This window comes from Canis lupus, chromosome 18, assembly GCF_048164855.1.
Source record: "Canis lupus baileyi chromosome 18, mCanLup2.hap1, whole genome shotgun sequence".
NCBI classification, from domain to species: domain Eukaryota; kingdom Metazoa; phylum Chordata; class Mammalia; order Carnivora; family Canidae; genus Canis; species Canis lupus.
In genome coordinates this window covers 31,025,603-31,051,409 of record NC_132855.1, presented here as the reverse complement: position 1 = coordinate 31,051,409, position 25,807 = coordinate 31,025,603, and the positions used below count along the sequence as shown (strand labels likewise).

Sequence of the window (25,807 nt, the reverse complement as noted above, 5' to 3'; positions counted from 1 at the left end):
TACATATATTTTTTATCAAAAATAGCTATTCATCTTTGACTTTGCTATCTTCCCTTTAAAGGCACATCAAGTCAAATATTTTTAAGGTTATTGATGTAAGGAAGGCAAATCAACCACAATCTCACAGGCATATGAGCTAGTAGAAAAAAAAAATGTCTGTGCTGTATGTTAGTGAGAAATGAATGGATGAAAAAATGAAGGGACTGTTTTTCTATCAAATTTCCTGTGAATGAAAAAGCAAGTAAAAAAAAAAGTAGGGGTGCCTGGGTGGCTCTATTGGTTGAGTATCAGACTCCTGGTTTTGGCTTAGGTTATGGTCTCAGGGTCATGGGATTGACCTCTATGTCAGCTCCATACTCAGCAGGAAGTATGCTTGAGATTCTCTCTCCCTCTCTCCCTGCTCCTCCCTCACACTCTCTAAATAAATACATTTTAAAAATCTTAAAAAAATCTACACGAGTTGGTGGTCAAAATATTAATAAACCTAGCTAAAGAAATATGCAAGGGTATGGGCTAATCACTGCAAACACTAAATAAACAACTATGCATTTGTATAGCAATTAATTCCATTTATAGATACTCAGAGCACCACTCCCTTACTTCATATTCTGTGGATAGAAGCTAAAGGGAATAAATCTTCCACGTACAGGTCACAGGATCAAATTTAAATTCTATTTTGTACTTCTGACTCAGAATTATAATTACGTAGGAACTGGTAATTAATTGAAGGTCAATTTTCCATTCTGTGTGTGCTTGTGCGTATGTGTTTATAGCTGTAAGTGTGGCCAGTGGTACACTCACTTAGTGTAGAAGGATGATTACCATACAAATCTACAGCATCTGACTTACATAATGAAGCAGTATGACAGAAAGACTTCCAACCAGCCTTCTAGATAAATAGAAAAGAGTCACAGGGCTACAAGCTGATGCTGCCAATATATACAAAATTAATTTATAAAACAAGGGATTAATTGCTTCAATGACACTGATTCTAATGATAGCTTCAAAGAAAAATGATGAGAACATTGTGTCATTATAATGTGATCACTCCTGATTCCTATTAAATGTAGTCACTGAGGCTATTTGTTAGGTTTCTATCCTCCTTATGTGGGGCAAAGAATTAGTTATCTTAATAGTTTGATAAGTAGTAAGAATTTACATAAAATCCTAATGTGAGGAAGACACAAATATTAAATTTACAATTAAGATTGTAAGAACTTTTTTTAAATTTTGAGTTTAAGGAACATAAAAATTGATAACTTATAATTTAATATTTTTGAACTCTAAAAAGAAAGAAAAGGCTGCTTCATAGGTAAAATGTTGATAATAAAATACTAACCCAGTCTTTACATGTAGTTACTGACTTCCAGTCGCAGAAGATTTGTTCAGTTTTACCAATGGAAATTCAATGGTTAATAATAATGATGATTATAATGCTTTAATAATAATAGCAGCAATATTTTAATTATAATATAGAGTACTAATAGTAAACATGAACAATGATATTAACTAACATGTATCAGGTGCTTCCTATAATGCTACCTTTGTGTCATTAACTTTTTGCAACAAACCATATAACTAGACATATTAATACACCATGTTGAGGAAATGTTTCATTGGCAAATCACAGTCAGTGTTCATTCTTGAAGAACCAGCCATGTGTGTGCCTAGATGAACAAGAACAGGTTCTGGAAAGAGTAGGTAAACAGCCTGAAATATTTTGCCATTGTCTTCCTTCCCTCGAATCATAAACTAAAGATAGCTCAGAGGTAAATTATTGAAGCCTTTTCAAAACATTTTTGGAGTCAAAATGATAAGATCCTTTATTTGGTCTTCACATTTTTCATAGACCTTTCGTTCCATTGCATCTGTATTTTTTTATCTAAATCCCTTGAAGTGCATGAGTATTGTTATCCTTACATGGAAGGAAATGTCACTAGATAATTGAGTAACAGTGTCAGACTATCTGAGTTTGTATTCTGACTGGTTTCCTTATTAGTTATGTTAATGCAGACAAGTTTTCAAGCTCTCTGTAACTCAGTTTTTTTTATTATAAAAATAATAAGAGTAGCTACACCCTATTACACTGACATGAAGATTAAATGAAATAATAGGAGCAAGGCATTTAGAACACAGTAAAATATCAGTGCATATGAACTCTCATTAAATATATTTTACAGTTAGCAACCTGAGGCACAGAGTCTAATGTCATAGAGTCAGCATTAGGCTAAGAATTCATAATCATGACTTTTGGGCTCAACATTATTTGCTCCTTTAAGCCAGTGGTTCCCAAATTTCACTTTTGGATCCTGAGGCAAACCAAAGAATTAATCCAAGGAATTTTTCATTTCATATAAAATGAGAATAATAATAGCATCTATTTTTTATTGAACAGGTACTGAATGCTAAGCATGTGTTAACGAGATTTAGATGTGCTAAATCTCTTATACAGGTTCTCCTTTAATCCTCAAAATTCTACTAGATAGACATTTTTACTTCATCCATTTATAGACAAGGAAGGCAAAGCTAAGAATATTTAAATTGACAAATATTAGCAAGTTCCTGAGTTAGAAATCAAATTCAGGCAATGGGGCTTCAAAGCTCAAGTCCTAGCCACTCATGTTCACCTACTTACTAAAATAAGTCAATGGACCGCATCTCACCATTAGAATTCATCATGTTCAAAAGTTAGACACACTACACAGTCCTCTACTATCCCATCATCAATGAACCCTAAATGCAATGTGGTTCTATAAGCCTACATCCCACTTGCTTATACCATGGCTACCTTAAAGAATCCACATTCTCTATTTGCTTATGGAGCATTTAAGATAAACTACCACAGTATACCCAAGAGCAGATTCATTAAGTGGAATTATTTTCTCTCATACCTATGATTACAATATTTTTCCTCATTAGAATGTGAAAATGTTATTCTTTGATTTTAATATTTTATTTTTTGGCATATATATTTCCAAATCTCATTAAATACTTGTAATATATGCTTTTTCATTTTGATTTTAGGTTGTAATCTAAAGAAACAATATAAGCACTTGTTATATAAACTTTATTTAGTGCCTATTTAAACACAAAATGGATTAGATTAGATGATATCTAGTAGCCTGTTACTAACATTTCATGCATGATTTCTTAAATTTACACAATATTTAAAGTAAGAAATATATTCAGGTGGTGCAGAAATTTTAAATAGTAAAGAATATTAACTTCACATTAAGAAAATCTTCCCCATATTTCTTTCTCCCAGTCACACAGTTCACCTTCCCATAGGCAACCACATATTAAGTTGTTATTTATATTTCCAGATATATTTACATACATATAATAAATACATTTATTATATATTTATATGTATGTTTATGTATTCATATATTTATAAATATATGCATGTATATATATGTATATCATCCCTCATTTTTATACTCATATGCTTTGTATGGCAGTGCCAAATTGTTTTCCAAAGAGTTTTCTTCAATTTACTATCATTACTAAATTATAAAAGCACTTGCTTTAGTCTTTTCATTGATGCTGGGGGAATGTTTGCATTTATGTTTCATTTTTAAATAAGGTTACATATTTCATATCCTGGGCATGTTGGCGGGCTGATCAGGTTAAGTTATGTAACCCTTAATTTAATAGAATAATGAGAATAAAAAAAGTTTTAACAGTTGTCTAACAGATCTGAGATAATAAACATATATCCCCACAGTTTTGGAAGATCTTGGAAGATGTTTTAGTCATCATAGAACATCAAATTATAACTTAATATTTTTCAGGCGTAGAAAGATTTCAGTGACATCAGTGGTTTTATTTCTATAGAATCATTATCTCTTGTGGGTATTTGATAAAGACATTTTAATCACAATTTTTACCTTAAAAGCCTATAAAGAAAAATCTCAAATGGAAGAGTCTCTGCCAATACTTTTCTGTAATCTGTTTGCTTGCTGAGAACCAACTATGTGGACTAATTTTTCTTTATAAACATCATGCAATATAATTTGTCCAACAATTCTAAGAGGTTAATGATATTGATCCAAATTTAAAGACCAGAAAGCTGAAACTCAACAATATTAACTAGCTCCAGATGACACAATTAATACAGTATGGTTAGGTAAATGAATAGGTAAGAGTTTCCCATGAATACTAGCCACAAAATGAATAGACAAGAACACTGTTGAATGAATGGGTTTAATACACAATAGTTGTATAATCATGTGATAGCCACCTAAAACAAATGTCTTACCTCAAAAGCAAATGACAAGGAAGGAATCAAAGGCTTCAGATGACCAATTCTGTACAACATTAGGAATACCAAGCACCGGAAAGTTTCCAGAACAGCTGCCTTAGGTCTGAAATAAATGTCATTAACATGTATTAGCTTTAAACATGCTCTTTACATGTTTACATGTTATAATTGATACAGTGATATACATTTCTTTTAATTTTCAAGAAATATACAGTATTTTAATGCATTTGAAGAGCTTGAGCCTCTGAAGCTGTTTGAAAATGGCCATTAAACTAAGAAATAAATGCATCTTTTTACAGAAAATGTGTTCTGTATCAAACTATTGCTTGGTTTGAACTATGATGAGTTAGGGTGAAGCATACTTTCAACTAATAAATAAAATACTAAACAACTAATTTTCTAGGATTTGAAGTAAATGAGACTTCTGTCATTCACTCAATACTTTTATACTTCATGTATTTAAAAAATTACTTGTAAGGCAGACTAATATAGTTAAACCACTCTATAATCATGAATTGTCAATTTCTGAACTATTGGGAAAATGGATAATGTGTGATTATGCCTAATATTATAAGTAGCATAATTATAGACCTTTGTTAATTATTTTGTGATGAACAATTTTGTATATATGGTATTTTTAAAATTCAAACTCTAAAAAGGTTAAGTAAGCATGTTTTTGTATTTGAAACAGCATTGAATGTCTTATACAGATAAGCATTTATTTTTTTTTAAGATTTCATTTATTTATTCATGAGAGACACAGAGAGAGAGAGAGAAAGGCAGAGACACAGGCAGAGGGAGAAGCAGGCTCCATGCAGGGAGCCTGATGTGGGACTCGATCCCAGGACTCCAGGATCACACCCTGGGCTGAAGGCAGGCACTAAACCGCTGAGCCACCCAGGGATCCCCACAGATAAGCATTTATAAATTACCTTGTAATGTTAGGAATGAACAGCTAGTTTATCAGCTTAAAATAAACTTCATATATTGATCTAACATTCATTGGATAAATATTTTGTAACAAATAAACAGTATTGCTATGACAGGTGAATTGTCTAGTTAAAATATTCTTGAATTAATGGCATAATACAGATGTATTATTTAATTTAGAATATAGAGGTATAAAGAGAAAAGTGAAGAAAATCTAAAGTAGTATATTTATTTAACTTAAATATATCTCATGCTTCTAATTATAGCTATTTTAAAAAATTGAATATAACATTTTTATGCAAAAAAGAGAACAATTTTTTCTACTTTAAACTCAGTTAAAACGAGTAATGCTTTATGATTTGTTTGCATTCAAGTAAATATGACTTTTCTTTTTGTGAATAAAATATTAAAATTTTCACCTTGTCAAATAATGCTATATAATTAGTATAAACTAGAGTCTTTTTTAAAAAAAATCAATATCTGGATTATTTCCAACATAAAAAAATGTCTATTTTAAACACAATTTTTATTAATTATATTCTATTATTTACTCTTAAATATTTTAAATTGTGAAATTAACTATATATGGAGAGAAATATATAAAGCAGAAATATGCAGTTTGATGATTTCAACAAATAAACAACCTCATAACCACCACTCAATATCAGCATCCCTAAAGATAACACCTCTTCAATACTACCACTTTCCTTCTACCTGAGAAAGAATCATTACCCTTTTAAGGTAGTCATAGCCTTTTTCTCTTTTTAAAATTTACATGTTTACCACATTAGCATAAATTATTTAAAATTATTGTACATATATATTTTTGCTTTTTATAAATGGCATTATATTGGTTCTTTTAAAAGATTTTATTTATTTATTCATAAGAGATCCAGGAAGAGAGGTAGAGACATAGGCAGAGGGAGAAGAAGACTCCCTGGAGGGGAGCCTGATGCGGGACTAGATCCCAGGACCCCAGGATCAAGAACAGAGCCAAAGGCAGACACTCAATCACTGAACCACCCAGGTGCTCCTAAATGTCATTATATTGTACACACTCTTTTGTACCTAGCATCTTTCACTTAGTGTTGTTAATGAGATACACTTATGATGTTGCACATAGCAGCAATTCATTCTTTTCACTCTTATAGAGCGTTCCATTGTGTTAATATGTCAATATCCATGCATCCATTCACCTCGTAAAGGACATTTGGATTGTCGACAGCATTTGTTTATTATGAAAAATACTATCTGAACATTCTTTTACATGCTTGGACTGCCAGTTAATATAGTATATATGTTCAAATTTAGTAAAATGTTCAGTTTTTCAATAGATATCATGATACAAATTCTTCCTTCAGTGTGTGAGCATTTCATCAATAGAGATTGTCAACACTTTTAGCCATTTAGGATAAAAGGTATTTACTACTTACAAAATTTGCAAAAAGCATTTCCTATTTCAAGGTTTTATTTTTTACTGTCTTAATGAGAGTTAATTATAGAAGAATTTACTTTCTTAATGTTATTATAGTCTGATTAATCAATTTACCTTTATGATTAGGGATTTTTTGTGCCATTTAATATTTTTACCTACATCAAGGTTATAGAGATATGTTACTATGCTATTTGCTGGATCTATATTAGTTTTCCATTCATTTTTAAATCTGTAAGTCCCTGACCCCAGAATTAACTTTTTATGGTGTGAGATATTTATCAAGTTTATTTTTCTTATTCCTATGTGGAAATCCAGTGTTTCCAAGACCATTTATTGAAAAGACAGCCTTTTTCCACAGCTCTGCAGGGACACTTTTGTCACAAATCAAGTATATATATATATTCATAGATCTGTTTCTAGGTTCTCTGTTCTAATCTTTGTGCCAATAAAACACGTCTAATTACTGTAGCTTTATAATAAATCTTGACAGCAAGTAGAGCAACTACTGCCATTTTTTTAACCTCGAGACAGTGTTGGCTATTGTAGGTCCTTTGTATTTCCATTTACATAGATCTTAGAAAGACCCTGACAAATTCGAGGAAAAAACCTTTTACAATTTCAATTCCAAATGTATTAAATATGTAAATATTTTGGTGATAATTTATAATCTTTATAATGCCAAGCATTCCAATCTATGACTATAGTTATCTCTCCATTTATTTAGTTCCTTATTTTTCATATTTCAATACTTTGATAGTGTTTTACAGAGATCTTTTACTCATTTAAGTTTTTATTATTTTTTAAGATTTTATTTATTTATTTGAAAGAAGAGAGAGACCACAGTGGGGAGGAGAAGAGGGAGAGGGAGAGGGAAAAGCAGCCTCCCACTGAGTGGGAAGCCCGATGCAGGACTGGATCCCAGGACTTAGGATCATGACCTGAGCTGAAGGCAGACACTTAACCAACTGAGCTACCCAGGCACCCCTTAAGTTTTTAATTCCAGTTAGTTAACGTATAGTGATATATTAGTTTCATGGGTACAATATAGTGATTTGACAATTCCATACATACCCCACTGTCCATTACAAGGAAGCTCCTTAATTTCCATCACCTATTTCACCATCCCCGCATTCACCCCTCCCTTCTGGTAACCATCTGTTGGTTCTCTATAGGTAAGAATCTTTCTTGTTTTTTTCTCTCTTTCTCTCTCTTGTTTTCCCTTTGCTCATTTATTTTGTTTCTTCCACATATGAGTGAAATCATATGGTATTTGTCTTTGACTTATTTCACTTAGCATTATATTCTCTAGCTCTATCCATGTTATTGCAAATGGCAAGATTTCATTCTTTTTTAGGGTGGAATAATATTCGACTATATATATATATATATATATATATATATATATATATATATCACTCTTCCATATATCCATTAATCAATCAATGGACACGTCTTGGGCTGCTTCCATATCTTAGCTGTTGTAAATAATGCTGCTGTAAACAAAAGGGTGCATGTATCCCTCTGAATTAGTGTTTTTGTATTTTTGGTTAAATACCTAGAAGTGCGATTACTGTTTTCCACAGTGGCAGCACCAGTTTGTATTCCCATCAACAGCACAGGAAGCTTCCTTTTTCTTCGTATCCTCACCAACGCCTGTTGTTTCTTGTGTTGTTGGTTTTAGCCATTCCAATAGGGATGACGTGATATCTCATTGTAGTTCTGATTTGCATTTCCCAGATGATAGGTGATGATAACCATATTTTCATGTGTCTGTTGGCCATCTGAATGTCTTCTTTGGAAAAATATCTGTTCATGTCTTCTGCCCATTTTTTTAATTGGATTATTTGGTTTTTGGGTGTTGAACTGTATAAGTTCTTTATGTATTCTGGATAATAACCTTTTATTGGCTATGTTATTTGCAGATATAGCCTCCCATTCAATGAGCTGACTTTCAGTTTTGTTGATTATTTCCTTTTTGATACGCTTTTTATTTTGATCAAGTCCTAACAGTTTAATTTTGCTATTATTTCCCTTGTTTCAAGGGACCTAACTAGAAAAAAGTTGCTATGGCCAATGTCAGAGAAGTTACTGCCTATGTTCTCTTCCAGAATTTTTATGATTTCAGGTCTCACATTTAGGTTTTTAATCCATTTTGAATTCGTTTTTGGTGTATGGTGTAAGCAAAGCAGTCCAGTTTCACTTTTTGGATATGGCTGACCAGTTTTTCCAAAACCATCTATTGAAGCGACAGACAATTTTTAGTCCCCATTGGATATTTTTTTCATGCTTTGTTGAAGATTAATTGACTATATAATTGTGGACGTATTTTGGGTTTTCTATTCTGTTCTACTGATCTATGTGTCTATTTTTGTGCCAGTACCATATTATTTTTATCACTAAAACTTTGTAATATAACTTGAAGTCCAGATTGTGATGCCCCGAGCTTTGCTTTTCAAGATTGCTTTGGCTATTTGAGGTTTTTTGTGGCTCCATACAAATTTTAGGAATTTTAGTTCCAGTTTTATATATCTCTTACATATATAAATGTTGGTATTTTGACAGTGGTTGCAGTGAATGTGTAGATTGCTTTGGGTAGACATTTTAACAGTATTTGTTTTTCCAATCCATGAGTATAGAATATGTTTCGATTTCTTTGTATTATCTTTAATTTCTTTTATCAGTGTTTTACAGTTTTCAGAGTACAGGTATTTCACCTCTTTTGGTTAGATTTATTCCTAGGTACTTTATTATTTTTGATCCAATTTTAAATGGAAATGTTTTCTTAATTTCTCTTTCTCCTGTTTCATTATTAGTGTATAGAAACGCAACAGATTTCTGTATACTGATTTTATATCTTGCGAGTTTACTGAATTTCTTTGAGTACTAGAAGGTTTTTTTGGTGGGTGTAGGGTTTTCGGTGTGGAATATTACATCATCTGCAAATAGTGAAGGTTTTATTTCTTGCTTACCAATTTGGATGTCTTTTATTAATTTTTCTCTTTTATTTCTTTTTGATGTCACATTCGTATGGCTAGGACTTCCAGTACTAGATTGAATAAAAGTGCTGAGAGTGGAAATCCTTGTTTCTGACTTTACATGAAAAGCTTTCAGTTTTGCCCCATTGAGGATTACATTAACTGTGGGTGTCTTGCGTATGGTCTTAATGATGTGGAAGTGTGTTCCCTCTGTTTCTACATTGAAGGTTTTTATCTTGAATAGATGTACTTTGTCAAGTACTTTTTTTTTGCATTTATTGAAGTGATCATGTAGTTCTTATCCTTTCTTTCTTTCTTTTACTTATATGATATGTCATTTTGATCAATTTGTGAATATTGAGCTGCCCTGGCAACCCAGGAATAAACCCCACATCATCTTGGTGAGCAATCTTTTTAATATATTATTGGATTTAGTTTTCAGTAGTTTGTTGAGGATTTTTGAATCTATGTTCACCAGAGATCTTGGACTGTACTTCTTTTTTTGGGGTGAGGTCTTTATCTGGTTTTGGCATCAGGGTAATGCTGGCCTCATAGCAAAAGTTGGGAAGTTGTCCTTCCTCTTCTATCTTCCGGAATAGTTTGAGAATAGATATTAACTCTTCCTTAATGGAAGGATTGTCAGAAACCATTTATTTAGTCCTGGAATTCTGTTTGGTGGGAGTTTTTTGATTATTGATTCAATTTCTTTTATGATTATCAGTCTGTTAAATTTTTTTTTTTTTTTTTTAGTTCTTGTTTCAGTTTTGGTAGGTTATATGTTTGTAGGAATTTATCAATTTCTTTGAGGTTGGCCATTTTTTGGCATATAGTTTTTCATAATATTCTTTTGTAATAATACTTCTGCTGTGTTGGTTGTTATTTTTCCTCTCTTATTTGTAATTTTATTTACTTGAATCCTTTCTCTTTTTTTCTTGATAAGCATGGCTACAGTTTTATCAATTTTATTGATTTTTCCAAGAACTAGCTCCTGGTTTCATTGATCTGTTCTATTGTTTTTTAAGTTTCTAGATCATTTATTTCAGCTCTCACCTTTATTATTTCCTTTCTTCTGGTAGGTTTAGGTTTTATCTATTGTTACTTTTCTAGCTCCTTTAGGTGCAAGGTTAAATCAGTTAGTTGAGATTTTTCTTGTTTCTTGAGGTAAGTCTGTATTGCTACAAATTACCCTCTTAGGATTGCTTTTGCTGCATCTCAAAGGCTTTGAACTATTGTGTTTTCATTTTCATTTCTTTCCATGAAATTTTGATTTCTTCTTTTATTTCCTGGTTTATCTATTCATTGTTTAGTAGCATGCTATTCAACCTCCCTGTATTTGTGTTCTTCCCAGATTTTTTTTTTCTTGTGGTTGACTTTTAGTTTCATAGCACTGTGGTCAGAAAAGGTGTGACTTCAATCTTTTTCAATTTACTGTGGCTTGTTTGGTGGCCTAATATGTGACTTATCCTGGAGAATGCTCCATGTGCACTCAAAAAGAATGGGTATTCTATTGTTTTAGGATGGCATGTTCTGAATATATCTGTTAAATCCATCTGGTTCAGTGTGTTATTCAAATGTGTGTTCCTGTTTCAGTTGATTTTCAGTTTAGATGATCTATTGATATAAGTGGGATATTAAATTTCCCTACTATAATTGTATTATTATCAATTAGTTCCTTTATTAGCTGTTCTATGTATTTGGCTGCTCCCATGTTGCGTGCATAAATATTTTCAATTATTATATCTTGTTGCGCGATCCTGGAGACCCGGGATCGAATCCCACATCAGGCTCCCGGTGCATGGAGCCTGCTTCTCCCTCTGCCTATGTCTCTGCCTCTCTCTCTCTCTGTGACTATCATAAATAAATAAAAATTAAAAAAAAAAAAAAGATTTAAAAAAATTTGGGATCCCTGGGTGGCGCAGCGGTTTGGCGCCTGCCTTTGGCCCAGGGCGCGATCCTGGAGACCCGGGATCGAATCCCACATCAGGCTCCCGGTGCATGGAGCCTGCTTCTCCCTCTGCCTATGTCTCTGCCTCTCTCTCTCTCTGTGACTATCATAAATAAATAAAAATTAAAAAAAAAAAAAAGATTTATTATATCTTGTTGGATTGTCCCCTTTGTTATTATATTGTGCCCTTCTTTGTCTCTTGTTAAAGTTTTCATTTAAAATCTATTTTCTCTGATATGAGTATTGCTACTCAGGCTTTTCTTTGAAAAAAGATTTGCATGCTAAATGTATCTCCATTTCCTCACTTCAATCTGCAGGTGTTTTTAAGTCTGAAATGAGTCTCTTTTAAACAGCATATAGATGTGTCTCTCTTTTTTTTCTAATCTATTTTGTTACCCTATGTCTTTTGATTGGACTCTTTAGTCCATTTACATTTAAGTAATTACTTATAGATATGTATTTTTTTGCCATTTTATTACCTGTTTTGTGGTTATTTCTGAAGCTTTTCTCCAATCCTTTCTTGTCTTATCTGTTTAATGGCTTGCTGGTTTTCTTTAGTGATATATTTGGATTCCTTTCTTTTTATTCCTTGCATATTTAGTAGTAATTTTTTTTTATTTATGGTTACCATTTGGCTTGTATATAATACCTTTTGCAAATAGAAATCTATATTAAGTTGATTGTCATTTAAGTTTGAACCCATTCTTTCTTTACTCCTCTCTTCACCATGTTTTAAGTATATGGTGTTATACTTTACATCCTTCTTTTTTTGGTATGAGTTCCTTGACTGATATTCTACAAAAATATTCATTTTTACCACTCCTGTGTTTCCCACCTTCATACTGTCACTGTTGGTCTTTCCTTTCCACTCAAAGAGTCACCTTGACTATTTCTTGCAGGGCTGGTTTAGTGGACATGAACTCCTTTAGGTTTTGTTTTTCTGGGGAACTCTATTTCTCCTTTTATTCTGAATGGTAGCCGTGCTGGATAGATTATTCTCAACTGCAGATTTTTCCCATTGAGCCCTTTGAATCATGCCACTTCCTTCTGGCTTGAAAATCTTCTGCTGAAAAATCTGCTGATAGCCTTGTGGAGTTTTCCTTGTATGTAACTTTTTTTTTTCTTGTTGCTTTAAAATTTTTCTTTATCACTATGTTTTGCCATTTTAATCATATGTCTCAGTGTGGATCTTTTGTTGATTTTTTGGAAGTTCTCTGTGTCTCCTGTGTCTGGATGTCTGTTTCCTTTCCCAGATTAGAGAAGTTTGCTGCCTCCTTTTCTTTCTCTTCTTCTGGGACCCCTATAATGCTAATGTTATTGCTTTTCATGGGAAAACTGAGTTCCCTAAGTCTAATCTCTTTTTGCATAATTCTTTTTTCTCTCTTTTGTAGCTTGATTACTTTCTATTACTTTTTCTTTTAGGTCACTAACTTGGTCCTCTGCTTCTTCCAGCCTGCTGTTCACTGCATCAAGCATGTTCCTAATCTCATTTATTGCACTCATCATCTCTGATTTTTTAAAAATCTCTGTCTCAAATTGTGTAGATGAATGCAGTTTCTGGCTAGGGTAGTTATTAATACAAATTTCTTTAAATATGCTGTGGGGGGCAGCACGGATGGCTCAGCCGTTTAGCCCGCCTTCAGACCAGGGCGTGATCCTGGAGATCCGGGATTAAGATCCACATCGGGCTCCCTGCATGGAGCCAGCTTCTCCCTCTGCCTGTGTCTCTGCCTCTCTCTCTCTCTCTCTCTCTCTCTCTCATGAATAAATAAATAAAATCTTTAAAATAATAAATAAATAAATAAATAATAAATAAATAAATAAATAAATAAATAGCAAGCTATGTGAAGGAAAGGACATACTCTTTAAGTACACAGCACACATTCTGGCATATATTGAAGTGTTCAGTGGCAAAGGAAAGTACTCAAATATGTTCCATATTTTGTTAAGTACTTAGATTTATGGTCTATGTTTTGCCAAATTACTCATTACATTTATAGGTTTTCATTAATAATATTAAAAACCTAGATTGCATTTAATATGCTTAGATTTAAAATCCACTCTTGATTATAAAAATCAGATAAACTGCTATTCTGTTTAATGTAAAATATTGTGAAATTATAGGTTCAACTTTATTTTTAATAAGAAATGATGATGAATATCAAAGTTTCACATATATTTTTTAAAACAACATTATAAAACTACAAAAAATGAAAGAATTTCACTTCTTGCCTTTGATCTAGAAGAAATCCAATGGAAGTCAATGTTAGGATAATGAAGCAAACCCTCAAAAGGAGGGTGGCCTGTGATAGTGCCTGTTAAGGAAACACAGAGACAAGCAAATTCTTTAGGAGAGTTACCAAAAGGAACATCAGAATTTAAAACTGTCAAGAAAACCCACCTCAAGTTTTATTTATATTATAAATATTTATAATATTTATATTTATTATATACATTTATATATTTATAAATATATTTATATTTTATTTATATTACACCATTTGTCACTGACAGTTTTCAAAAAGGTTGAAAACACAGAGAACATTTTGGGTTTCCTAATGGCATTTGATTATAAGAGCTGGACAATTAGAGAATGAATTGGACACTTAAATTGCTTAAAGTGTTCTTTCTAAAAATTCTCTTCTATGTTTTGATTTATAATTTTTTGAAACACCTATGTTCCCATATATGGAGAAATCACATACATTTTTATGAATAAATAAATATCACATTGCAATAGCTATTTTTAATATCATCAATTTAATACACAAAATATTTAAAGGAGGATGTGTTTATGAGTGCAAACACATAAATGGAACATATTGTACAAATATATACTCATATATTTGGTGAAATCTATAGGTTCATATGTACATGTCAAAGGCTATCTTTTGAAATATTGTAACAAAACAACATGTTTCATTATAATTATAAAATTATGCATTTTGCTTACATATCAAAATTTAATAATAATGTTTATTGAGCATCTACTATTTTATAGCTTTCATGTTATGTGTTTCATATACTTTTATTCTTTTTATACTCCCTACAACCTTCCACATAAGGTTGTTTCACATATGAAAAAAATCTGTTTCACATATGAAAAAAAAAATAAAACGGGATCATTATATCTGTTTCACATACGAAAAAAAAAATAAAATGGGAATCAAAGGATTAAGTAAGTTATCCATCATCACACAGAAATAAATGATGCTTCTGAAATTCAAAATCACCTTCCTGGGCAGCCGGAGTGGCTCAGCCGTCCACCGCTGCCTTCAGCCCAGTGATCCTGGAGACCCGGGATCAAGTCCGACGTCGGGCTCCCTGCAATGGAGCCTGCTTATCCCTCTGCCTGTGTCTCTGCCTCTCTCTCTGTCTCTGTGTCTCTCATGAATAAATAAATAAAATCTTTAAAAAACAAACAAACAAACAAAATCACCTTCCTGACCTCAAAATGTGACAATGGTGGATAAATATGTGCAACAAACTTAAAGAGGACAAGGACAGAGATCTAAATTGAGGTTAACATAACTACTGTTTAGAGTCAGATGAATAGTGCTTTAGTTTAAAAATGGATCAGTGAAAGCAAAAAGTTGGATACACATCCCCTGAAGGATTCCCCTACAGAGAGACTGTAATGTTTTGGTCACTATTTTAGCCACTTTGTTGTATCACACTAATGCTGTTTATGTTTCACCCTAATGAGAATACCAGAAGTGCAATACAACAAAGTGGTTAAAATAGTGATCAAAACATTATGCAAACACTATCTCTCTGCTTTTTAATGAAATAACAAGGTAATTTCAACTCACTGTTAACTAATATATACACCTACCAAAATTGTATCTGTCCAAAGTTATAAACAATAAGCAAAAGCTATCAATTGCAGCTGTTGTCCACATCCAATATCCCAGCTCCACACCTCCTTGTAAATCAACCCTGACCTCATGGCCAACTTACAACACCTCCCTATTCACTATCATATGCCCAGATGGCACCCAGAATTGATAGGGATTTAAAACAAAGCAATAGTTTAGTAGATGAGTACAGAAAAGTAATAAAAATATGAACAAAAAGTATCGTAATATTTAGGGATATGGGGACAGAGCTAGGTATCAGATATAAGAGGGCATGCTCAGTGGACGCTACAATGTTTTAGTGAAACACTATTTGGGTATGCAGAATTCAGCAGCGGCTGCTTTGGGATAGTGCAGCAAAAGTACCAGAAAAATATTTTCTTGGTGGTGGAAGCAACTGGGTGTGCTTGAGCAGATTAATGGTTGCTTAAGGGAAACATTTTGTCTTTAAAGAAAATTACTGTTTTCATTATTTTTGCTTCATTTTGATTCCTTAGGAGAAAATTCACATGAAAGAAAGAAACCATTTGTGCCCAAAAACTATAGCATGATTTTAAATGCTCTGTAAGAATATGGGATTGGAATTATGAATTTAATCTATAAACCATGTAATCATAGGCAAATTATTTGGCATTCCTAGGGCTCTTTTATGTGTTTGGTACAACTGAAATAAAATATGGATTTGGCAGCAACTATAATAAAGTACTGAGAAGAGTGCTTGGCACAAAGCTAACTAATGGTTATGATAAGAATATCATTGTTGTTATTTTTAGGCTATCCTGCTTTTTCAAATGGTACTTGGGTTAACCTTAATGAATTACTATAAAATAAAGAAGCAAAAATCAAAGGTCCATTAACTCTTTCCAATATCATTGGAAATTCAGAGGTATGTGCTAGGCACACGGTACATAAGAATTTAAAAGAGTGGGTAAGAAAGACAAAATCCCTGCCCTACAAATCATACTACTTTAATCCCTGATAATATGTCCATAGGCCAGCAACACTAGAGCAAAAAGGGAGAAAAAGCATAAAATAGGATGTATATAGGCTTTGACCATTATAAACACTTTGACTCCTGTGTTTTAAACAATCTGTGAAATGACTTAAAGCTTATTAGTTTTTATAACAAATAAAATTTTATTTTTCCTTGGGTTGAGTCCCATTTCATACCATACACTGCTGATAAATCTTTCATATAAAATAGTGCTGTCCTAAACTGCTAAAATGGAATTATTCTTAATTAGCCTTTGAATGCATTTTAAGTCTTTGTCACCAAAACAACAACAACAGCAACAACAAAACTAAACCACCGTGAGGAAGGCCATAACCGTGAAAAGCTTTATCAACCAAGGAATTATTTTTCCTTTTTAAAAATGATCTCTCCAGATGCCCGAGTGGCTCAGCAGTTGAGTGTCTGCCTCTGGCTCAGGGCGTGATCCCGGAGTTCCAGGATCGAGTCCCACATCGGGCTCCCTTCATGGAGCCTGCTTCTCTCTCTGCCTCTTTCTGTGTCTCTCATGAATAAATAAATAAAATATTTTTTAAAAAATAAAATAAAATAAAAACGATCTCTCAAATCAGCAGTTCATTTTCCCTTATTTCCATAGAAGTTTCCCAGTGTAAGATTCACTGTCCAAATCTGTATGCCTGAAGAACTCTACCTCTGTTCAACTTCCATTTAAGTAGATGGGGAAAAAAAAAAACAACTCAGAAAGCATCTTTAACTACATAGGAACTCTAGAATTACATGTTTGCTTCAAAGTGCTTAAACAATCAATGAGTTTGTGGGATTCCTTCCTTTGCTTATAGTATAAAGAAGAAAGCCTTTTTCTTCTCAGATGGGGATATTACCTCTTCACTATTTCATGGGAGAACTTTGCTGATCAATATAACTACTTTTCCTATTTCCCTACCTGACATATCTCACAAAGGGAAATATCAGCTCCATACACTATGTTGTAAAATAATAGTATGCTTCTATATAAACAATTTCTTTTTTAAAAACTCTAGATATTGGGTGCCTGGGTGGTGCAGTAGGTTAAGAGCTTGACTTTTGGTTTCAGCTCTGGTTGTGATCTCAGAACTATGAGATCGAGCCTCACATTGGGCTCCATACTCAGCACAGAGTCTACTTAAGACTCTCTTTCCTTCTCCTTCTGTCCCTCTCCCTGCTTGCACTCTCTCCCTCTCCCTCTCCTTCTCTCTCTCTCTCAAGTAAATAAATCTTAAGAAAAAACCTTGTGTATTGTCAAAATGTTTTGATAATATTTTCTATGATTTTTTCAAAGGACTTAGAAATGAAAATGTCTAGATACTGATATTATAACAAAGTAGTAAAATTTTAGGATTTTCTCTAACAGGTGTCTGAGAAGAACTACCGAAGTCTTATTTTGAAGTCAAATTGCTTATCTTCCCAAGCATCTTTAAAAGGAGGTCAAAATCATCTAATACTTAAATCCTGGTGATTTCTGATATGAAGGCAGTGGATTGGGTTTGCTGGCACACCTTCTAGGAGGCTGTGTCATTCCCCCTTGTGACTGTGGGCTCCACCTTCCCATTGCCTTGAGCTGCTGGATTTGTCACACTGAAACTTGAGGTTTGAAGATACTTAGTATTGCAACAGACACAAGAATAGAACCCCCAGGGTTACTATAATACAATATATAATTTGTAATTTTTGCATATGAATCTCAAAAATCTATCTTGAAATAAGACCATGCTTTTTTTTAAAAAAAACTGTCAATATTGACTATACTCTTTCTTTTCTAAGTTATCAGAACCCGCTAGGTGGTTACTATTGAAGCCTATACAAAAAAAGAATGTGATTAGAATGAACATTTTCTAGAATTCCAAACAAATAAACGAGAAGCAAAGAAACTAAATATATCAAAGGAGAAAATATATTGGCTAAAAAAGATAGTGAATATATTGTTCAGAAACACTGAACTGATAGGTAATTACTACATTTTTACATAAAAAGTAAGGAATAAAAGCAAAACATTGCATTTTAAAAACTTTATTTGAATACCTAAAGAGCAGTTATGTTACAGTTGTACTTTAAGCTATGATTCCACTCCATTAAAAAATGAATGTGTTCCTGACAAGATAGAAAAACAACAGCCAGTTTACCCCTCACTTGAAAAAATATTTATCTGAAAAAAAAATGTTTTCAAGACACTGAGCATAAGGCAACAAAGGTCAGTGATTCCCAGAAAATGAAATATAAATGACATAACTCCTATTATTGTCCCAGTTTACTACTTTGGGAGAGTTTCCAGGCCACAGAACAGAGGGAACACGGGAATTTGGGGACTTTCTGAATTGAAGAAGTAGAGCTGGGATTCAGCATTTTGAGGACAGAGTGCCAATAAAGAAAGAGCTGCACAGAGAGAACTCTAGAAATCTGCAGAAAGTGTCCATCAAGTCCAGTATTTCAGGTCATGCACATGAGAAAGCCATCAGAGGCCAGAGAAGGATTACAGCTTGCAACGTGAGAGCTTGCGAAGTGCTGGCTCTAGCGGATGTTCTCACCAGACAGACTGGGTAACTTCATGGTTCACCGGGCATTGGGTAGAGAACACAGAAGAGTCTTGCCTCAATATTGGGTAATAATTAATCCAAAAGGCAACAACCTCAGAACGCAAGGTCCTACCGAGGTTGCTGGGAGATATCCATTTTGACACAGTATCTTTCTTGGAAGTTCAGTAAAACTATTTTGGCTGTCAATGAAGACATTCTAAATTATCAGTATTCACTTCAAGATCTCATTGAAATCTGTACACCAACTTTTGCTATACTTGTGATAGAAAACTCTTACCTTTTTTTCATTTAAGAAACAACTGAGAATATAAGCTATATATCTTTGTTATTTATCAAAATACAAAAGAAAAAAAGAAGTGTTAAAAGATAGACTGAGAAAGACTTTCTTTTCATGAGGATTACTTTTAATGAAAAAAGACAACTCCTCAGAACTGTGAATTTTAACTTTGAGTTTCCAAAGCTGAGTGAAAATGTCTAATTTTTACATATTTTTCATAAATCAAAATGTGATATTACTTCAAATTATAAACAGTTTTATAGTTGATTGTGTTTAATATGATTAAAGGAGCTGCCTGATAGGGATCAAAGTTTGGGACAAAAAAAAAAAGTTTGGGACAATACTAATAATATGACATGTTTAATTTCACAGTTAATATTTCATTATTTGTATAAATGATATATTTTTAAAAGATTTTATTTATTTATTCAAGACAGACAGAGAGAGAGAGAGAGAGAGAGAGAAGCAGAGACACAGGCAGAGGGAGAAGCAGACTCCATGCAGGGAGCCTGATGTGGGACTCGATCCCGGGTCTCCAGGATCACGCCCTGGGACCAAGGCGGTGCCAAACCGCTGGGCCATCGGGGCTGCCCTATAAATGATATTTTTTAATGTGCAGTATCCCACTTAATCATAGTGTACAAAAATTATATTTTTCAGGGAGCCTGGGTAGCACAGACGATTAAGCATCTGTCTTCAGCTCAGGTCATGATCCCCGGGGTCTGGAATTAAGTCCCGAGTCAGGTTCCTTGCTCAGCGGGGAATTTACTTCTCCCTCTCCCTCTGCCTCTTCCCTCATTTTGTGTCTTTTCTCTCAAATAAATAAATAAAATATTTTTTAACAATTATATTTTTGGGGGATCCCTGGGTGGCTCAGAGGTTTAGTGCTGCCTTTGGCCCAGAGTGTGATCCTGGAGACCTGAGATCGAGTCCCACGTCGGGCTCCCTGCATGGAGCCTGCCTCTCCCTCTGCCTGTGTCTCTGCCTCTCTCTCTCTCTCTCTCTGTCTCTGTGTCTCTCATGAATAAATCATAAAATAAAATCTTTAAAAAAATCCCCAAACAATTCTATTTTTCATTAGAACTCATGATAATCACTTTTCTGAGCGCCTGAAGCACATGCTTCTTAGAAGGTAGCTTTTAAAAATATCCTTTAGCAGACACTTAATACATTTATTTCAGGCTTTCAGTTATAACTGATGCTTATTTTAGCTCACATGTTTGTTTGTTTGTTTTTCACATTACTTTAGATATCACCTAAAAACTTTAAGAAATTAAATTAGATCTCAATGGGCTGCACTGGAGTTAAAAAAAAATAAAAAAAACAAAGCAAAACAAAACAACAACAACAAAAAGTAGACCCTGGATATTGACTTGAGAGATTTTGTGTAAGACATAAACTAGATCTAATTTGCATAAGCTACGCTGTATTATGAGAGTACAATTAAATATAGTGATTTTTTTTCAAAGAGTCTGTTAAAATATGTCCACATGAAAACCTTAGTTACAAAATTGCAGTGCCCATAATATTTTATAGAATTCAATATACAGGGGAATTCAAAACTATAAAAGTATGTTCCCAAATTTATATTGGATATTCTCAGATGCCTCATTAACTTGAAATATATCATCAAATAATCTGTGTTAAAAAAACTACCTGTGGAAACTTTCTTACACATTCTAAGACTCTGTGAAAGATTCAAACTCTTTTGAGTGTGTCTATTATTTAAAAGAATAGCATTGCCTTTACAGTTTTACTTTGGAAACACGCTAGTGTGTCCATATTTTCATTTCAAACGTGTATTCATGATATTACCCCATGAACTGGACTCTGGCAGCTAAGGAATTGATTCCCCAAGCATTACCAAACCAAAATCAACATAGAAGTCTGTGGGTCATATCACTAAACCAAACACTATATATTTAAATGTATGCATTTCAAGTCTCAGTAAGAAAGGAATGTGCCTTTTACACTTTTGTGGTGGCCATCAAATTGCTTTTTTGACTCTCAAAGTTATTTATACAGAACATGCACACCTAAAACAAGTAAGTATTTATCTACTCTGGTATATGCATAAACAGAAAAGGCTGTGGGACCACAGCAGGATCCCCAATTACAAGTCAGCCACAACTTTTCTATGTGATTATTGGCTACAGTGAATCTGGAAAAAAAATATTGCTGTTGGATGTTAATGTCTTCATATGCTTTTAAACATTGCTGAGCCTAAAAAGGTACTACAGAATGTTACAAATAAGCAACTTTTTTTCCTCGTTGCGCAGCATGTTTTTAGCAAAGAAAAACATGTGTGGGAAACAAGCAAATACACCTTTCAAAATTAATTTGTGTCAGGAACGAAGCTGTCTCCAACTCTAATTTCAGCCTGAAAAGGATTTCAACACTTGGCATTTCTCTTTGTCAATATATCTATACGAGTTTCTGTTTTTTATTGAGGTAGAAAAATCTTATGAAGACTTGTTATCAGTTGCAACTTTTAATATACACTGTATCTAGCTACATTTTTGCCCAGGAAGTACTTTCACATGCCTAGACCATCAAATATCTTGGTAAACTTAATGTGAAGGGTTTCTATTTCAAAATCAAAATGGATAAATTTCTAATTTTGTTTCTATGAGTGGGTATAATTTATTTTGGGTTTTACTTAGTACAACTAAAAATTCAATAATGCAAACTGTACTCAACATTGATTAGTTTATAGAGAGTTAGATATTTAGATGTAGATGATCTAGCTTTTCTTCTGGTCTCATTCAACTATGGGAGCTCTATTCACACATGCATATTCTGGTCATTATTTAGGTGAAAAAAAATAAGATAACAAAGTAACTTAACGAAGTAATCAGTGATGGGTTACTTATGTCATACCTGAGTATTAGTCTATTATGGTAGTTTGATGTCTACACATGCATTGCTAAGAGTGATTTGGTTCATGCTGCTTTTAAGAAAACTTTACTACTAAAATAAATTCTTGGGTTCATATTTTGTCTCATTTTGAAGCTAAAGACAACTGAACCCAGCACAACATGGAATTGATTTTATTACTTGCGGTGCATATATGAAAGAGCAAACAATGAGCCAGCATGTTTCCTACCACTCTGTTCTCAAGAATTTCTGGTCACATTGCATCCTATTTCTTACTTTCATTTCACAAAATGAAAACTAGAATTTAATTCATTGTTTTCTGTTATACTCAAAAAAGTTAATTCAATATTTTACTATAGTTTTTGTACAAATATTGTCTTTGGACAGAGAGCACATATGAACTTGCCTATTGTTCAAAAATTGGGGTTACTACTTGTAACAATGCTAGCTTATTAGTTTTAAATGTAAAACCTATAAATACATATGACTAATACCAATCGGTAAGATCTTTAAATAAGGTTAAAAGTTAAAATGGGATTTCCTTAGTATATTATCCAGTGCTGTTTATAGTAACTTTCTGTAAACCTATTTTATTTAGTAGGACATACTGTGCCACACACTATTGACTGCCCAACCAGGAAATATCCCCCACTTCTTCTGTACTATTACTATGCTGATTTTGTCAAGGTATAAGCAAGGAATGTGCTCAGGAGGAAAGTGAACTCTTTATCCCCAGGGTATAAATTATGTCTGGTATATTTCATTCATGGTTAATTCATGAGCTGGTGTTAGTTATTGGTTCAGTGTGGACATGTGAATTACTCCTGAATAATGAGACATGAAAGGACATTTGCTGGGAAATATTCTGGGGCTTTTTTTCCTTCCTTTTTTTAAAGATTTTATTTATTTATTCATGAGACAGAGAGAGAGAGAGAAAGAGAGAGAGAAAGACAGAGACAGAGATACAGGCAGAGGGAGAAGCAGGCTCCATGCAGGGAGCCTAATGTGGGACTGGATCCTAGGACTCCAAGATCACGCCCTGGGCCGAAGGCAGGAGCTCAACTGCTGAGCCACTCAGGGATCCCCAAGATTTAATTTTCCCTCCTTCTTAAATAAATGAAATTTATAAGATGCTATAGAAGAAGAGAACTTGCTGATTTTGGTCACAGTCTGTGAGCACTGAAATTGCTGTGATTATCTTATGATGATGAAAGCCAAAGGAATTATAGAAAAGCCTTTTTGGAAGCTCTACATGTTTGAATTGATGAACTAACCAATCCCAGAAACACCAGCCCCTGAATTTCCAGTTATATTTAAGACATATTTAATTGGATATTCTGTTTCATAGGGCAGAAGATATCTAATAGACACTCATGTAATAGATAATTTAAGTAAAGGTATCCTACAGGGAAGTTTATATGTTACTATGCATTTTATAAGTATTTAAAGAGTATTTTTTGAAAACAAGTTTAAGCATATATTTATTAGTGAGAAGGATTTATAAGTATCTAATATTTGTTATTTTTGTCTATTCACATCTATTTCATTTTTTCTGTGTACCATCACTTAATTTTCTTTCAAGCTATTCTTTTCCTCTTCTCTGACCGTGAGGATCCTGTGGAACTGACCCTCTTCCCCGATTCATAGGATGAATGACATTGATTGGTTCAGTGATATCCAGAACATCAGACTCCACCTTGGAGCCATCACTTCTGGGAATCTTGGTTTAGCAGTATTTAAAGCTAGAACTGCTGGTAGACATCTTGCCACCATGAAGGAGGAGAGTTTGTAGGAAAACCTGCACTGAGAAAAGCCTAGTTGCAGAAAAGAATGAGAAAGTTCCTGATAACATCATTTGACTCTTTGGGTCAACACTGCATCAAGAAGAAATAGCCCCAAACTCTTCAGTCATGTGAGCTAATAAATTTACCCTGGATTGAATATCTCTCACATATAACCAGTGAGTCCTACCTAACACATTCAGTAATCTATTTCAAGTAGGCTTCCTTCTTAAATTCATTAAATAGGATGTATGGAATAATTGTAATTGTTCTAGTGGAATTACCATATTAGGATTATTAAAATGGTATGAAATTATTAAAAATGATCCGATAGGGTTTATATATTAAATTATCAAAAGTAACTATATAGTAGCCACATTTTTTTCTGCATATATTATTTATGAATGTCTATTAGCATGGAGTTTTCATGGACTGATATCTGTAAATAGCACAAACCTAGTCTTTGAATAAAGTTAATTTGTTTTGGTTGAATTCACTATCCACTAATCCCATTTGTATTCATTTATTTTTTTTTAATTCTGCCATCTTTTTTTTTTTTGTATTTTTCCACATTATTCTTTATGCCTGAAGATAATTTGTCATGTTTTACTTACCTCATTATCTTTTAGCACTGTATAATGGGTCATTTAAAAAAAATGGATGACTCTATTAATTCACTGAGACTCTTAATTTGCCTTTAAACTGCTATTTAGGGATCCCTGGGTGGCGCAGCGGTTTGGCGCCTGCCTCCTGGAGACCCGGGATCGAATCCCATGTCAGGCTCCCGGTGCATGGAGCCTGCTTCTCCCTCTGCCTGTGTCTCTGCCTCTCTCTCTCTCTCTCTGTGTGACTATCATAAATAAATAAAAATTAAACTGCTATTTAAATCATCGACTTTCTCAGGTCTGTTATCAAATTTTTGTGTTCTACAAGTTTAATGTGATTATTTTTAAATATGCCCTATGATTTTTGATGGTCTTGTTTCTTAAGTTTTCATAATTTTCACATCTTCTCAATTTCATTTTCGGCTTCTTCAAACATATTAAATTTACTAAATTTATGTTTTACTTTAATTTTAAACATCTGTTGTTTTTGAGAGTTCAATTCTGTTTTGTCATTTTTGCTAATGCTTCATCGTGATGGCCTGCTTTCTCTCGGGTGTTTCTGTGCTGTTTAGCTCTGAGTTAATAATCATTGACATAATCTGTGGGAATACTCTGACACTCAAGTTTGAGGAGATTGCTCCAAGCATGTTTTGAACATGGTTCTATTAGACACACGAGACTTAATCTGAGAATACTTTAAACCATATTCTTGGTTTAGGTTTATAAATCCATGGTTAGTATTAGTCCAGGACCTATACCGGAGTGAAGGCTGGTTTGTGGTTAAAAATTCTCAGGTAAGACTTTTATTGTTTCTCCAATGCCAAATCAATATCATTAGCATACCATCTGATAGATATTATACATAGGAACACTTTAGATATAATTAATTAACTTATACTTAATAGTCTAGGAGAATTAATTTATCTGTTTAAAAGGGAGATTTTCCAACATTAAAGTGGACGTTACAGAAAAAAATAGAGCACAGCTATAATAGAAGAGCAGATAATTTTCTCACAAAATTTCCTAGATACTTAAAATGGACACCACTTACAGCTTTATCTGCAAAGGTCTCTTCATAAAATGCTAGCATCAAAGCAAACTGCACAACTGCATATATCTTTAAGAGATGGGACACAGATGATGAGAAGGGAACTTCTTTCCCCGTGACCTAGGAAGAAAGAAAAAAGGTGTTCCTTTAATTGTTTCTTGGCTTATTCCTCTCATTGAAATTCACACTAAGTGAAAAGGAGATGCACAAAAAGAAAAGAAAAACTTTGCTATTTCTTTTATTTCCCCCCAAATGACTCTAATGCTATCTTTT

General features: G+C 33.3%; 1 protein-coding gene across 4 annotated transcripts in view; it reads right to left on the bottom strand.

Annotated features, from left to right (window-relative positions):
* AGMO (alkylglycerol monooxygenase) overlaps positions 1-25,807 on the bottom strand; it is a 345,425-nt gene that overhangs the window by 147,003 nt on the left and 172,615 nt on the right. For 3 of the 4 annotated variants that reach the window (XM_072783951.1, XM_072783953.1, XM_072783952.1), the window contains 3 exons: positions 25,538-25,654; positions 13,782-13,864; positions 4,262-4,367 (listed from right to left, as the gene is read on the bottom strand). In XM_072783951.1, the coding sequence (XP_072640052.1) occupies positions 4,262-4,367; positions 13,782-13,864; positions 25,538-25,654 (306 nt within the window). Of the gene's footprint in view, positions 1-4,261; positions 4,368-13,781; positions 13,865-14,782; positions 14,958-25,537; positions 25,655-25,807 lie in introns of those variants that run through there. The other variant, XR_012010942.1, reaches the window with a different exon arrangement.